The sequence below is a fragment of the Colias croceus genome, chromosome 13 (genome assembly GCF_905220415.1).
Source record: "Colias croceus chromosome 13, ilColCroc2.1".
NCBI classification, from domain to species: domain Eukaryota; kingdom Metazoa; phylum Arthropoda; class Insecta; order Lepidoptera; family Pieridae; genus Colias; species Colias croceus.
Window position 1 is genome coordinate 5,867,063 of NC_059549.1, and position 18,420 is coordinate 5,885,482.

Sequence of the window (18,420 nt, forward strand, 5' to 3'; positions counted from 1 at the left end):
ATCTTAAGTGACGTTTTAAAGAATTGTTTTCGTAATTTTACGGCGCGTAATTATACAATCGTCGCTGCGCGTAGTAAGAACAAGGTTGGTTTGAGAATGTTAAATAGAACTGTTAAAAGTTTAATGATTGCAGAGAAAAGTAGAGCAATCGAGTTTGATTAATGATCAGCTACTTTCTTCAAGCACCAGTGATTTCAATTAGCACCAACGCTGCGGTAACTCTTCGGACAAATTTAACTCTCGTTTCTTTTCCAATCTGTTTGCGTTCGGTTCTGTCTATTTTTTAGGAGCTACGAGTATTGCAGCGCAGGTCGAGCGAAAAATTAGAAATATCTCTATTGGAGGCGATCGAGAACGTCAATCCGACAGCTCCCAACGATTGTTCAACATTGCTACTTTACTTGTGAAATACGATACTTTCTCGGAAAATTGTCTCGATTTATTTTGTGTGAATCGAAAGTTGTTTATATAAATTGATAAAACAACATTTATTCTAGCATACGATATGCTTTATTGGCTTTACATTTAATGTTTCAATACGTAGATAAGTTACAATTTTACAGCTAAACTTAATATTATACAACCTTAAGTTTCCATCTTATTTATTCCATAATTGATTGACGATATCGAAATGATATATTTATATTGTTATTCAGATACATTCAAATAGTTTTTCGTATTCTTGGATAGCTTGTTATCCGTCGATACTTGTGAGGAATCTATTTTGGAGTATTGTATCATTGCCTTTGACATTGATACTCGAGGAAAAATTGTCGTCCTAAAGTTTCATCACTTTTATCTAGTTATGAACACGAAACATGAACAAAATATGCCCTAGATACTATTATATCCAAGTTGTTGAACTCGTGCTACTCCACTTAGGTATACAATTTGATAAGAAATTTACTTTTATATACGTCATGTAATATACTGTTCTATTAGTAATTGTAATTTGGACAAAAAACCGAAATGTAAATTAAAATTATTACTGAACACAAGCAAAAACAGGAACGGCTTATGGAATTCTTATTGCATGACGCATTATTCCTTGCCAAATAAAACTTCGGTACATGTGCGAAACATACATGGTACATTTTATCTAAACAAATTATGTCATAGGTACTTAATTTGTTTTGAAAAATTGATTGTTTCTTAAAATAACTTAACCATATCTATGTTACGTATTCTTTTATTCAAAGATACTCTTATAATTATTATTAAATTAATAATTTCAGTAAAAGGTCATAACGGAGGTTAGAGATATGTTTGTCATTTCACAGGTAACAACAATAATACTGAAAAGGCTTTCGTTTACATTTTATGAAGGCAAGGTAGAGGTCGAGTCATAATTGCTTAATTAAATGAACAAACAACAAACTAATACGTCAGTGTAGCATGATGGGCAATACCGCTGAAGCAGTGACTTCTTATTGACCAGTCGGCGGACAGTTAATTTCAATTTCCTTTGTCTCGCGGTGCTGAATGCGAAGGCTTTTTCATTACAGCCCTTTTGCACGTGGAAATGATACCCGACAATAGGGTCACGACAGGCCCGACTCAATTTGATTAACTTTCTGTTCGTCGCGAAATGCCGTTTTCAATTATTTGTGTTTTCCGAACGAATGAGGTCATTTTGTTAAGCAGAATGCGAATATTGATTGGATGGCTTTCTGTGTTGACTTTACCTGTTACCGTTATTGTGTTGGTAACGGGGATTACCTTTCGTGTTAGGTATACAATTTTGAGCTGCTTTTAAGAGAAACCTATTTTAATTACTTGCCGGAAATATAATAATGATACATCCAAATGATGAGCTAGATTTTTCATATAAACCATACTCATAATATTATGTACTTAATACTATGTAAATATAACAGATGTCCCTTCTAATATTTATTAGGTATCTATATTAATAGCCAATTCCCGCATGTTAAATAGATGACATTTTCACTCGAAAAGATGTGTATACACGGACGTATGATAAATTCGATGTGCAGTGCCCCGAGTCGTTCCGCTCCACTCGGCCCGCTGCAAGCCGGCGCGATCGATCGTGTGCGTGCACCTTTATTCTTTTTATTTACATTTATTTTCAGCGCGTTATTGAATGTCGCTAGATGATAAAATAGAATATGTTTTATTCAGTAGCACTGTAATAAACGTTGCGAAACGCGGCGCCGCGCCATGTTGTTTTTAACTGAATGTGACGTTAGTATTTTTCATTTTTTAGTATACCTACCCTATTTTAATAAAACTAGATTAGGTAGGATTAGGATTATACTAAATTAGTTAATAGAGTAGGTTACAGATTTCTGAAACCTTAATAATAAAGCAGACAATTCTAACTATACAATTGAGGGCTTTTCTAAAGAAATACTTTAACCACGTCGATAATACCAACGTAGATGTTCCTTCTTTTATAACTTCAATATCTATGTCAATATACATGTTTTATTTATAGCTGAAAGTAAAAAGCTAGACGGAATATTTTTACGGCTCTTGTATTGCGAGCGTTATATAAAACGCGTACTTTTCACCGCATTAATGTCAACCGTAGACGTTATCTATTCCCAAAACGGATCAAATATTCGTTTCCTTCCTTCAAACTCGCTTCACCGTAAAATTGAGATAAGCATTTTACTCGAGAAATAAAATAAATTTCATCTCTATTTTATTTTGTATTTACAACTGTAAGATGAATTAGAAGTAATTGTTGAATTTATCGTTTGTTACGAAATATGAAATACTTTTAAATGAAATATTTTGAGCTCAACCACAAGCTCGAACCATTAAGTTGGATTGCCATTTGTGTATTATATTTAAAAACACGTTTGACTATACTTATGTTATAATACTATAAATATCCCTGATCGCAAAGTAAAGAATATATTCATTTAAGAATATAATAAAATAGAAACTAAACAATTTATACACCAACGCTGGAAGTTGAACGTATAATATTTAGTTAAATCGTTGAATTTCATGAGCTAGAAACATTGTGCAACATGATAATAAGTTTCCCAGACAAAACCCTAGTGTTGGTTCTAGAAATTTTCCTCTTTTCTCGGCGCGAGTATGAAACATAACTCAATAGTGAGGGGATTCGAGCGCACCGGAGTGTAAAATGGTCGACATGGAGGGTGCATTTTCAGACTGACCGGCCGCCAGTGCTTCTCTGTGATTTATAATAGAATGTACGAGTGTTTGACGGCGCCAAGTGTTTTCAATGCTTAAACTGTTGGATTACAGTTGACACACGGAGTGGTCATTATGCTGCTTGGCTTTGGGAATTGGAGCGCTTTGTGATTCTGGCCTTCAATCGTGCTGGATTATAAAAGGATTTGGGATGTTTGGGTTTATAGATAGTGTTATGGCCTCTTTGATATTTAATAATCTAACATCTAACACCTAACATATATTATAAAGGCGAAAGTTTGTATGGATGTATGGATGTTTGTTACTCTTTCACGTAAAAACTACTGAACCGATTTGAATGAAATTTAGCACACCTATAGAGGGTTACTTGGATTAACACATAGGATAGTTTTTATCCCGGAAATCCCACGGGAACGGGAACCGCGGGCGGAAATGTAGTATGAAATAATTCAGTGACTTCATTCAGCAAACTAGTACCTATAACAAAAATGTACTAATATGAAAATATTAATCATTCAAATGTTAAATGCAAACAGCAAAACTTATGGAGATCAGATTTTTATGAAAGATAAACGAAATTACCTCGCTGCATACACAATTCTATTAAACAACGAGCAATAACTGGGGATTTATGCCTGAATCATATAAGCCGTAAATTCTCAAGCCTTGCACGGTAATATTAAAAATTTCGCAAGTAAAATATCACATATCCTCGATACGGGAATCCCCGTTCAGCCGAGTGGAAAATAGCCGACATAAAGGTCCAACATTCTGCTGCTGACCGGACACGGAAACGATAAAATATATACGAGAGGCCACCCTTGCCGCCGAGTGCTATAACCTCAACAAAATATGTTTTTAAAAATGCCTCTCAAAGCACACTTATTATCGGTTTTCGGGTTTCGGTTATGGTTACATTCGTATCTTTATTATTTTTTTCGCTGTTGGGATTTTTCTATTTACACGTCAGATTTAACCCTCATTCAAGTAGATGTATCAACTCATACATGTAGAAATGAATATAGCTCATATCATTTTCATTACTATAGGTACCATTGCATCGTAGTTGTACAACAACACAACAACAATGTTCACTAATAAAGATTAAGGCCAAAAGTGCCTTACATCGTTAAAACGGATTTTTAAAGTGGAAGAAATGTATAAAAAGTCAGACGCATAAATAAGGTGCACAACAAGATGGCGCCTACCCGCGGCCGGTGCTACCAGCAATTAATCTCCATTTCCCGCACGCGCCAAATCGCGCCACCATTACGAGCGCTGTTTTATTTCATTAAATGGACCCGCCGAATTAATGCATTGAAACGTTTACAAAGTGGAAAGAGGAAAATAGACCGCCTCTATAAGATCGCGCGCTTTTGTGTGCGAAATGACAAGCGGTGGATAATTAATTACAATTATTAATTTTTAGGCTGCGTTAATGAATATTGTTTCGACGTTTTTTAAAACAGGTTTATATGCGATACTGAGGGAAAACTGTAGTAAAATATGTATTAAAGTAATCCTCTGGTGGTTAAGCCTTTCAGGACCGGAGTATAGGAAAGGACGAGGACCGAGCAGAACGATTAGGCAAATCCATTTCTATTGAAATAACAGGTTTATTTTTTTCAATCAAAGTTATGTCAAGTCTGTATCGTTTATTTTAAATAGAACTCTTAATTTTTTGATATATCGAATAAACTAAGTTCTATAACATAACCTGTGTCCATGAAACTAACAACCTCAATATTTGTAATAAGCCAATTGCCAAAGCTAGGGGGTAATTTATACAAACAGTAAAGCTTCATATACATGGTTAATTGTATCGCTCAAAACTTTATGTAATACAAGGAAAGTGAAAGACAAATGTTTGGTTGCAGGTGCGGACGTTGTTCGTGAGCGGGCTGCCCATGGACGCGAAGCCGAGGGAATTGTATCTGCTGTTTCGGGCATATGAGGTAAGTTTGGAACTCAAAACAATGGCTTGTATACCGCACGTGCAGTGGCACATATTTGCTACCAGTTAACGCAAATTTGGCTCATTATACGCTCGCTTTAATAAGTTTATGAGCTTATGAAAAGTGAACAAAATAAGTTTTATTGAGAAGTAATTGATAGATTCGCGTGTTTTCGAGCTGCCCATCTTAGGTACTTCGAAATTTTAAGTACTTAAGTTAATCGTGATAGTTTGTCTAGATAAAGACTGAATGGCGCAAATAAAAATTGCCAGTTTGAATAAATTCACAAATGTTGAACGTATACCTTATGAGATGTCGAGTATTGATAAAACTCTACAATTTATAAATGCAAATAGTGGAGCATATTTTATTTAAAATCAGAGACATATTCTTGCACAAAAATATGAAGAGGGCTTTCTCGTCACCCGTCACGCTACTTCGTAAAGCTCGATTTGGATTACGACGTCGTAAATATCAAATGTCATGCCCCGATACGTAATATTCGGATTGAATCGATTCAGTGTATCGATAAGGGGGATTACTCGATACTGGGCTGGCACGGATAGCACCGCGGCTATCATACTTCCTAAAGTTAATACGAGGGTTGGATAGAGTGTTCGTAAAGGTACCTGGCACGACCCGGCACCATTTTTGATCGGCTAAATGTATTTCGTCGAAACCGAATTTCACTAAATCATGCTAAGACATAACTATCGTGAAGTGGAAACATCGATTTATATATTAGGACAGTCAGGTCAATGTTCTAATTCATTTGTATTGTTTTGCAGGGATACGAAGGTTCTCTCTTAAAGGTTACGAGCAAAAATGGAAAGACAGCATCGGTGAGTTAATTTATCAAATCTTTGTTAAGTATAATGAATTCATTTTATGGATGAACTATTTCAATTAAAACAGATATCAATCTATATACATTATTCTGAAAAACAGATATAGTTTCAATATAAATGATATTATATTTGATTAAATAAAATATATAATATATATATTGACTGAAGGGTTTCTTACAGCCCGTGGGTTTCGTGACGTTCCACACTCGTGCTGGAGCCGAGGCTGCTAAACAAGACCTTCAGGTTGGTTCCGATACATTTTACATTTTTGCAAATTACTATATAAATATAACTACGCTATATTAATTTTTATATAGGTGATCTTTAACTAAAACGATACGATGGAATACATTAAACAACAAATGAACAACAACACTAGTTACAGAAAGAGTACAAACTCTCCATATAGATAGCAATTAACACATAGTGTGAGAGTGTCACGTACAAAAAGTTTGCCTAAAACGAATCGCTTAACACAAACAAAGTCACAACAAAATCTCTGCATAGATCGAGATAGAAACACCAGAGCGATTACGCTATTTGTAAATACTAAAATGAAACAGCACGGTGTTACTAAAACCTCTTCTCATCACATGCCTCAACACAGCCAATACGCACTATAGTTAATATTCTCATCGTAGACTTGAAATAACATTTTCCCGTCTCCGAGTAACCGCATCGTAAGTTTAATATGCTAAATCCATGCACACGTCGAATTGCCAACGTCGAGTCATCGAGTCAGGGTCACTAAGCCTGACTCCGGAGTGTGATCGATTAAGCGGTGTATATACGCAACTGCATGTCACTGTTTGACAGGGTTTGATGTCCCACCCCGAGCACTGTGTTCGGCACAAAAGCAGGCGCAGGCGCGAAAATCTAAATTACAAAATTTCTACGTCAGTTGCATTTCAATTCGATATTCCCCTTCTAGATTGTGGAACAATTACGTAGAACATACCGAGTGTACTCGTTCATGAAACAATCAGTTATTCTAGAGTAGTCCCTTTATATCCCAACACGCGACTATCACTGCCTCCCCTGTGGATACCGTCCACTCGGGCAAGCGGCATACGACCGTTCCATCGTCATTATATCGGAGCGCCGCACCGCTCGCGGCTGTTCACAGCAGGGCGTCCGGTTCGACCCCGACATGCCGCAAACGATTCGGCTGGAGTTCGCTAAAAGCAACACGAAGGTCAGCAAGCCGAAGCCGGCCGTTGCCACAGCCGCGCCAGCTGCACACCCCGCATTGATGCACCCACTCACTGGACGTAAGTACCGCCGTATGCACACACCGCCCCGCGTTCGCTCGATCGTCTACTACCCTAGCACCAAGAATCTAACTACTCTTTGCAAAACATCACGAATAAGCATTATACAATTTATACAAATACAGCAATTTGAAAGCAAATTATTCTGTTTTTACATTATTATAATTTATGAAACTTTCTTGGTACTATTGTGTCAGGTTAGGAAATGGGAAAACAAAAACTTTACCAGTCTTCCTTCACTACCACTCTTCCCTAACATTTCGTGCACCTAAAGCCATGTTTCTGAATATAAATTCCTTTCTATCAAGTTTTTGTTTTTCCGTTAATCGTAAATGCATCGTTAAAACTACATGTAATTTAAATGTTACATGACAAAGAACATAATGACGAAATATCGTGTCGAGCGAACGCTAGTTTGGGCAAGTATCTGTAATCGCTTACACGTACCACGCAAAGCCTGGCTCCGCGAAGCTATTACCTATCAGTCGATCTGTCGGGTTCTTTACTGCTATATACTATAAACTTTCTGAACACATGTTTTCATGATTAGTCACGTTCAGGTTAGAATGGGAAAATGGGGGAATATTTAGCTAACATAATGAAAACATGTCAATGATTTTGTAAATATGTCTGGATTTCTTACTGGATCTTACTTAAGGGTTTTGGTGTTAACATTTTTCCATGTGTGCAGACTTAGCCAGCCCATTCTTTCCGGGTGGCGGAGCTGAACTGTGGCATCATCCCCTGGCCTACGGAGGGGAGCTGCCGACGCTGTCGCACGGGTTGGTCCATCCCGCCATCCACCCACAGATGGCGCCCGTGCGTTCCTACCTCTGACTAGCTGCCGCCGATAGGCCACACCACGTGAGTATTTCATGTTAAGTTTTCACATCTGTCAATTTTAGATTAAAATAATAAAAAATCTAAATATTTACCAAAAGTTTTTAAAATGTGAAAACAGTGAGTTAATTTACACATAATTTAATTTATTTATTAATAACATAATCTTCGACGTATTATCATTTTAATTTCAAAATTGCGCATTTAAATATTATAAAAATAATCACAAAACGTCATCCCATCCATCGTCTATTTTAAAATGATATATCATGCTGGTTAGGATTGTCTAGCAAATATTGATGGATGGCGTAGCACTTAAAAATTTTCTTTACTTTATGTTTCAAAAGATGAATGAATGCGCATTTTGGTTTTATTAATAATATGTGTACGAATATTAATAATAGTTGTTCATTAACAAATGCAAACTGTAGGGCACTGAATCCAAGGAATATTTGAGATAATTCTGTATGATTCAGTTTAAAGGCAGTTATACTATACATGGATTGTACTATTTCTTGATAACACAATGCCTTTCATCAAAGAATTTCATAATAGGATAGATAGATACATGCAATATATAGATTATACATTTCATATATAGGATAGATGTTCATTTGAAACTACAGTTAACACCTACTTATTATATACTGACGCTCCAATAATTTCATCAAAATGAAGTTCCTAATAACGTGTTTTAATCATTGAGATAATATTACTACGTATGGAGGAGACACCACGAACAAAATCGCCATTTCTTTGCTCTAAGTTTTAAAAATTCGTATTATTTGTATTATTTGTGCAATATCGTAACACACACGAAGGCATATTTGATGCGTTTCACTTTAAAACAAATAAAAAAATGAGCGTGCAGTTAAGCCATATGGCTTATGGTGAGCGGAACATAAGTGATGTAGGCGGTGTCGTCTCCATATGTATATCTCAATGGTTCTGATATATTGATACCTGTGCAGACCCCACTGACGCTGGGCGCGTGCGTGCTGCCGGCGCCCGCGCTGGGCTCGCCCGGCGCCGCGGTGGGCGCGCACGCGCCGCACCCCGCGCACCCGCACACCCCGCACCCGCCCTGCTCCACGCTCTTCGTCGCCAACCTCGGCCAGTTCGTGTCGGAACACGAGCTCAAGGAGATATTCAGCAGGTACGCACCGTAGCAGATCTATGGAGTCAACTGGAAACATCTCGTATTGCAGATATCCTTTTTGTTTTCACTAGATAGAAAATTGTTTTAAATTGTAATATATTATTGATGAATTGGAGGTAAGGTTAATTTCTAAAATAGTGAGTATAGGGTATTTTGGAAAGTATTAATTTATAGATACTTTATTTATTTTATCAGAATCGATTATATTGTATATAAAAGTGGTACATATTATTTATTATAAAAATTTCCAGTTGATATCCACCTTATCCACGAAGTCTGCATGACCACACGGCATATATATACAAAATTATAACTACGCAATATAAGAATAATTTTATTAACGTATGATGTGTCTTTCACAGTGCATGTTGCACCAAGTATCACAAGATTCCAGTATTGGACTCAAATAATTATCTCGATCATCTCGCACAAACATGAAGAATGACCAAGTAAATATTCTTAGTTTGCGCGAGATATAAGCCTGCACCCGTATCACCTCTAGCATGACATCAACATTAATTGTACACGTTACATAGCTGATAGCACCGATGATCACATTACTATACTGACCGCATTGCACTGTCACGACAAACAATTATTCCAAATTTATTTTTGATCAAACGATATCGAATTAGTTTCCGCTTCAGATATGATTTAAATTTATTTTGCAACGTATTAACTATACACATTCGTAACGGCCTATACTAGTCTACGAGCGCGCTTTGTCCCGTCATTTAATTCGGCTTCATATAATCAAATACATATCGGCATCACTGGCCGAGAAGTCACTGGCACAAGAGGCATCCTTAAGACAACCTCAGTACATAGTCGAACATGCAACACACGAGGCGAGAGGGGATACGAGTGTGGGCACATTATGTAATGATGGCAGCTGTCCGGGGTTCTCGCGTTTGCGGCTTCTGACCGGTGGAGGTGGTTCTGGCCCGGTAGCCTTCGTCGACTTCGTTAGCGCAAGCGAAGCGGCGGGGGCCATGGCCCGGCTGCAGGGCGCGCTGCTTCTCAGCTCGGAGGGGCCGATCCATCTCGAATACGCGAGGCATAAGTTGGCACACAACGGCTGGATACTCGCACATGAAGTATGCACGCGCACCGTTTGCTATTACGCAGGCGCGGATACGGGCCCGATGCAATCCTCCACCCTTCAAACTTAATTACGCAATATTTCTTCATAAAACCGATCTCCTTGCGCGATATTGAAAATTTACCCCACCTGACGGGAACCCGCATCCGCACCTGCCTCTTCAAATACTACACTGTTTCATATTGCTACAATTGATTTACATTGTAATTAATCATAATTAAAAATATCCAGATCTCATAAAAACCGTGTGGTATAAAAATTAACAAAACTCTTTGGACTCCACGTCTCTTTTAAAAGTACGTGATATTTATTCGATCCGAAGTTATAAGGATTCCAAAGTTTATAAAGTATCGTCTCTGAAATAAAATCACTAGCACCGTGCACATACGTAGTTCTAAACTAAACCGCTTCGTATCGAGTACTGTTGAATGCAATTAAATAAAGATTTAGCAAAAGTTTTCGATGTCTAAAGTTTTCTTTTATTAGCAGGGAGCCAAAGGGGGAGAAGAGGTCGAACAGCATTAGTTCGTTCGTGGCTCTCGGCACTTGACAACCAGCTCACTGAGGGACGCGCAATCTTTATCCTCTGAACCATATCCAACCCAGAAACACGGCAATGGAAGATGGAGCTCGCACAAGCAATTTCACATATCCATCGTATAATAACTTACAGTAAATCAAGTCCAAACATTCTAAAGGGTAAATCCCAACTGTTCTCCTTTGAAATTGTATTCTTACTCCGTTTCTTAAATTTGACTTTACAATGTTGGACTTGACATAATTAATATGTATGCTACGTGTGCTCGTCTTCTGTATGTTTATGATTTCCTAGTACCAGCGTCAGAGGGTGGTGTATTATGTTGATACCAAATTTAGCATAAAAGATTTATTTTATTAATTAACATTCCACTTTTATTGTTTACCGTTTGCAATGAAATATTTTAATATATAAAATTATTTTGTTTAATGTATAATGTTCTTTTTTGTGTAATATTAGATTTATTTACAACTAACTTATTGTATGAGAATGTTTTGTATGTTTCTAGGCCGAAGTATTGAACTGAGAGGATTTGTTATGACTGTAGAGTAATATCAGAAATAAAACATTTTAGGATATATCTCATTCGAATAAGCTAAAAACCAAAGGTGCCCTTCATAGAAAGATTACGTTTTGTTAAAATAAATATTTCAAGTTGAATGATTTTTAATAAAAGTTGTATTTTAATAAATAACGATACTTTTGTTTTAGTCTCGATAATATTAGTATATTTAAATGAATTTCATGACTATTTCAAATTATATTTACCTAATGCTTTTCTTAGTGATTTTTATAATGTTCGAACACTCGTTAAAGCGCTGGCACTTTAGTGTTGGTCTTTCGATCCTTTGTATGTGTAAATGGATATTTGCAATAAATGTAAAAGTAATAAGATAGTGTCGCCCCTTGGTGCCGCTTACTGTGAAGTGCAATACGATTCTGAACTCTCGAAGCCCGACTTCGGGACCACTTGCATCGTATCATTCTGTTACAAGTTTTAGAACTAGTGAAAACCAAAGAGAAACTCCCATGGTCGCATTTAGTCGCTCGATCGATCCGGTCGTACTTAACCACTGTGTACACATTAACATTTATGACCCTTCAATATTTCACTAGCTCTATAACTCAATTCTTGTTTTAAGTACTTATGTCTTGTGCCTTGCAAAACTTTTTCCACGAGTTATGTTCAACCTTTCTTGTGTGTGTCTGTTACCTCTCGTATACGATGCGGTGTTGTCGAGATCAGTTCAGTGTTGCGAGAATTTAGCATTGGCCTTATAAGAATAAATAAATAAATGTAATCGTAATGTTAGACGTAATTAACTGGCGACTCGCCATGCTGAATAGTGAAATGATTATTCTACTTGCATGCTTTGACGAGCTTCTTGGTAATAATCTTATTAAACAAATAGTAGATACTTTTACTGTGTAACCTTTAGGTCAATACTATATTAATTAGGTAAGGGTATTTATTGTAGACGATCAGCATAGTTACATTAATATTTAATAAAGTTATTCATACATAATAATTAAACAATGTAATGAAGTTAAATTACTGAAGTGTTAGGTGTAACTGAAATGAAAAAAATTAATATATTTTAATTTTTAGCTAGTTGAGTGTCGCAGGCGAATGGACTCAGTTACCTAAATGTCTAACGCGGTGACGAGAAAGTACATTTCGTTCCGACATAGCAATAAACCAAAAATAAAAACTTAATGTTATATTATAGTTGCCTAGAAACGTATTCTGCTGTAACATGTAAAAATTATATAAAAAAAGTAAAAAAAAATATATCCCTGCATAGGCTAATATTAAGGTTTCGGATGTTCTGACAAAATTGACGCGACGATTCGATGTGTACACGTCGTGTTGAATTTTCTGTAAGTGAATTCTTATGAAAATATCTTAGTCAATATATATAGAAATATTGTCAATTTTTAAAAGAAAACTTAGCAAAATTTTATACGTTGTTTATAGTGATCGATAAATGTGTAACATACCGAACGTCATGGCGTATTCACCAAAGATGAGCGATTTACATAACTTTAATACTAACCTCAGAACGTACCAAACATTATTTGTAGGCGCACGTACTGGCGGGAATGAGAGATATAAAATATTCCAATTTCCTACACCGGAGACCTGGGCCGAGTCATGTACCTTATAAGGAAAACCTTTTTTGAATATCACTTATAATGATCTGCGTTTTTCTCTACTAATATATAAATAGTTTATAAATTATCTGTGGTTTGTATTATAAGCTACATCACTTCGCCCGACAATATTCATGTGACGAAAACCTTTTGAGTATGTAAAAAATCGTAAAATCGCTGTCATTTCTATTGTATGTACTAAGTCAATGTTTACTTATTTAATTCGATATATTGTAATGCTAATTCGTATGTAAGTGATTGTGTAATAGTGTAGTAGCGATCTCCCATACCTCCGGCCGCGGTGACCGCTCACGCAACTTTTGAAATACAACGAAACTTTTATACCTGTCGCTTTCATAGAGGCTATTGTTGTAAAACTTCTTGACATCCATCCTTGAGTATGCACGTTCCTAATGTTGATTAAGTGTGAGTTGATAGTAATTTCCATTACAATGTTTACGCACACTTACCCAAGTTTAAGAGCACTTTTTATAGTATTATTTTCAAGTCTTTCATGTTTAAATATTGTTATAAAAATTTCGTAATGTTCCATCTCTAATAGTAATGTTCGTATTTGATAATCTTGTATGCGTGTTCGCGCGTTGCGAAGCGGTCGCCGGCGCCGCCAAGATTCCGTCCAACACACTATAGCGTAAGAGACGTCCAGTGGCTGCGGACACGGCTACGTCACCTATTGCGGGACTACTCGATACATATCATCGTGTAATATTAATGTAATTAGAGATAATCAAACGGTTTCATAGAGACGTTTATTCTGTATCCTTGTCTACTTCTCGCGATGCAATCGGCTACATGTCACGCTAACGGTATCGATTTTGCGTTAACGGAGTTCTCGCTTGGCGGCTAATTTCACCTTGAATATTTCAGCTTGTACGGAATGGAATTATTTAGCGAAGATCAAATTAGTCGGTGAACAAACGGGTGAATGCGATGCGATGAATAATGTATGTTTGTTTGCGACATCGAGTGGAGCGGAAGCGTGTCGACTGAGCCGCGTGACATTGGCCCGCATGTGATAGGGTAGGGCTAGGGGTGTAGCATCGCCTTGCAACGTAGGTTAAGTGAAGCGGTATCACACAAACGCCGTGCATCGGAAACATATCAATTCTGTGCCCCTTAATAAAATTAGCTAATAACTAACGTAAGAAATACATATGAATAGCATAAAGAAAGAAAATAATCGTTCGGAGTATTTAATACATACTAAGTGTTGTTTTCGCACGCGGAGAGAGTTATCATGCGATTAGATTATGTTTTCGAAATATGGTTGACGCATAGTACCCGAGTAGTGTCGCGCAATTTTTTTTAATTATTATTTAAACTTATCGCAAATAGTCTTAATGTTATTTTTATTGTTATTATAGGCTAATCAAATGGCTTAATTACTAAAATAATTTCTAAATGTTCGCTTTCATATTCAGTATTAATGAACGTGTTTCTTTAAAAAGTTCGGTGACGCGAGATAACGTCTCTGAAAACTTATTTGTATATCGAGCAAAATCATACAAAATATTTAAATTAGTGGTTAATTGTTAGATTTGTGTGACTTGGATTATTTAAAGCTTTTAGAGCAATGGTAAAGTGTTATTGTGGTTTAAGAAAAAAAAACATAATGACATTGTAAAAATAGTGATAAATTTAGCTTAATTGTATCATTATTATGACTTTTATAGATGTTCATTAATTTTCATTTCTTACTTCATTGACTATTGTCGCATTGGAGACGTCATTGTTAATTCAAATAAATTTGAGCTGATCCTCAATGGAAGTTTTTATTCGTACATCCCTCCGATTTCGGCGCCGATCAGTCTCCAAATTGAAATCTGAACAGAGCTAATAAATCTTCGCTGATTGTACAAATTTTTCATTTCTCTCAATCTGAGTGAGTACAATCAAAGAGTCTACTTTTAATATTTTTCTTATATGAGATCTGTTATTTATTAGAGAACTTGTTCGTTATTTTGTCAACCTCTTTGTAATATTGAAATCTAGTAATTAATATTAATATGTGTCTAGATTAGGATAACCGAGATTAGAATAATTATATTATTGACGGTTGAGCTTTGACTTTTGCTTTGTAGAGATGCTTCGATACGTCCTCTTGTAAAACGAGTTTTATCAATTATTATAATTCTTTAATATATTAAGATCAATGTTTAAACAAATTGGTTTTACATAGACGACGTAGACTATTGCGGGTAAATCGCTATGAATTCTTACTTTTGAGGATAATTTATTTTATGGCAGTGTTGTATTTATGTTATGATTAGTTTTAAAGCATTATAGGGTCCAAAGATTGGGAATAAACATTATGTGAGAAATTATGATTCTTGTTTCTTTGCGATAGTTCAATCGGCCCTTCATACTGGCAATATGTACTAAAACCTTTTCTAATTACTCTATTAATATTTGAGTTCCCTAACTAGCGATAGATGGAGTGGTTAAGTTGTACAAAGGGAAGGCTAAGATACACAATAACGCGCCCAGCAGGCGTCTCATTATTTTAAAAATATTTAAGTATTTACTCTTTAATTCAACCTGGCAAAAAAGCAAAATAAATAAGTCATTATCTCAATACTTAAAAATGAGAGTAAAAAAGTCAAAGGGGAAAGAAGTTAACTTACTCAACCGATTTTACAAATTTTTATACTAAAAGCCTTATAGACTCCAACAGATTCAATAAAACAAAATGTTAACACAGAAAAGAGCAACACTTTACACACAGGCAGTAAACTCTTCTTAGTTACACGTAGTCACCGCAAGAGGCGGTAATTATTTAGACAATTTGAACTTACTGTGACCTCATTTTAAGACCTCGAGCAAATTAGTAGGAGAAGCATTAATATAACATTATCCCCAAACTTACACTTCTCGGCTAACGTGATATTACGTAGTTACACTATGTGCTAATTAATTTGCTCTGGATTTTGTTAATGAGTTGGATGTTGGCGAGGTAAAACGTCTTGTGGATCGTGGAACATGGAGTTTCGTGTTTATAGTAAGTATTTTACAACAAAATTGTGATGGATATATTGTTAAAGTAAGTATACCTAGTAAGCTATTTAAGAAAATTTCATATTTATATTGGGAAAAGTAGACTATAATGTCTAATAATTATGGAAATTTAAGGACGATTTGCTTGCTTCTAGTAACCTACATTATTGAATTGATTTTACTATAGCTTTTAATATCTATCAAAGATTTTTAAATGTTTGTCAATTAATGGTGCCGCAAGCGAAGCGAAGTGAGGGCTAGTTATACTTTATGGACTTTTAGATCTTTCGAAAGGAGAAAATATAGGTACAAGATTCTCAGTGTGATGAAAAACATACTATGGGAACAATAAACCACACAAAATATTTCAATAAGATGCAAATAAATAAATAAGCCAATATTTTTCACCCATTGTGTTTCTTATAACGATGGGTGTATACCCAGACACAAAAAACAATATTCATCACGCAATATTTTTCCAATGGCGGGGATCGAACCAACCCTCGCCTATATTGGTCAGTGACCCTGAGAACCCCATAATTCGTCAAATCAGGTGAATATTATATTCGCCTTTGAATATGTTTTTCATAAACGAACTTGTATAGAATTGAAAAAAAAATCGTACATCAACCTATGAAAGTGGTAAAACGTTTAGGGCTATATTAAGCTTATTAATATCTACAGTTAAACAAGCAACAAGTTAGTTCAAAGCACTTAAATAATATCGTTCCTTAGCTATGGCAGAATAAGGAGTGGCTGGATAATGCCGAAGGACTGTGGTGTAAGTATTAGTAAGTATTCACTTATGCACCCTACAAATGAACTTAGGACTTTTGACCAGAGTTAATAAATCAATATAGTTTATATTTCATTCACAATCTTTATGATTACCTACTCATAATTACACATTATAAGTAAAAGCTTACAAGAGATTCAAACAATACAATATTTTTACAAAAAACATATAAGAGATACGAAATTTTCCTATAACAAGAAAAAACTGCATACATTCCTTCATATAGAAGCGACTTTTATACCAAAGTTAACTACAGCAAAATAGAAGCAAGTGCGCTCTCAGTTCGAATTAAAGAAATGGGTGTAAGTATATTCCAACTGCATTATTTTTACCGCATACAATGAACTGAATAGCTTAACTAACAATAAGAAGTAGCTACATTGCATTGAGAGTTCAGTTATGTTTCCCGAGAGAGGTAACTTTTAAAGGACTGTGTCTACTTCACAAATTGCCTGGTCTCTATTCTGTACACTCGTTAAGCAGCAATGCGTAAGTTCCACTTTAATTAAACTTTATATTATACAGTCAAGGGTTTTGTGAATTATATGTATATTCCGGGATCATCATTACAAATAGTAATTTGACCTAATCCCGCCGATATAGTGGAAACTAATGTGAATATTCAAACATTGGGATTGAATTGATAGCGTATTTTAATGAGAATGGAATTAATACTAGTGATACAGAACTAATGATTGATTTAAATGCAAATAATGTTATTTGTGTCGAGCGTCCACTGCTGTTTGTTGCTTTAAAAATAGTTACCATGTACAATAATTATTACTTTAGAAGTATTGATAAAATGGGATTGGTATATTTTCATTTGCATTATTTCACAAAGAAGGTTCTCCTTTTATATTAAAAAAGAAATGATTTTGGTTTACGACCTCAATGTACGGCATTAAAGAAAAAAATGTTTTCTATAGAACAAATTAACCAAACGGACAGAAGGACAGACTTCGAAAAATACACAGTTTTAATTTTTCATTACAACACAAAAGCTTTTGTGCTTGCTTCGCCCGCTTGCATATTTTATACGCTCAAAACTTTACAAATACGCTGCAACTGAAGTTATAAATTCAGAAATACCTACAGAAATTCGGTTTTATACTTAAACATAGTTACTGGGGAAATTTCATTTAATCAAATCAGGCCAAGTTGAATTATTGGATATAGGAAAATGATAACACATTGTTTAACATCGATACTAAGGCTTTTTATTTACCTGATATAGTAAAGGTTCATCTTACTTAGACATATCAATTCGATATGTCTAAGTAGGTAAGATGAACCTTTACTATATCAGGTAAATAAAAAGCCTTATTTTTACAGAAAAAAGTTTACCATTCTTAAATTCTTACCGACATACGAATATAATAAAACATAGAATAAATATGAAGCCCCTTCATATTCGTCCGATACAGTTCCTAGTATCTAAGTTATGAGACTTAACCGCTGTAATATTAAAAAAAAACAAGTAAAAGTTACCATAACATTTAAAATTTAAGATATATAAATATTATATTTCATTTTTTGATCTTAAATCTCACCTTGATACCAAGTTCTATAAAGATCGAATCCGCTATACC

At 35.4% G+C, this 18,420-nt stretch overlaps 1 protein-coding gene across 1 annotated transcript in view; it reads left to right on the top strand.

The window, feature by feature from the left end:
* Positions 1-15,365, top strand: part of LOC123696571 (protein couch potato) — a 152,432-nt gene extending 137,067 nt beyond the window's left edge. Inside the window, 8 exon segments of the mRNA XM_045642831.1 lie at positions 5,031-5,108; positions 5,897-5,950; positions 6,137-6,199; positions 7,083-7,227; positions 7,919-8,091; positions 9,039-9,223; positions 10,119-10,323; positions 10,818-15,365. Coding sequence (XP_045498787.1) covers positions 5,031-5,108; positions 5,897-5,950; positions 6,137-6,199; positions 7,083-7,227; positions 7,919-8,091; positions 9,039-9,223; positions 10,119-10,323; positions 10,818-10,853 — 939 coding nt within the window. The 3' untranslated portion in view covers positions 10,854-15,365.
* Positions 15,366-18,420: the final 3,055 nt, after the last annotated feature.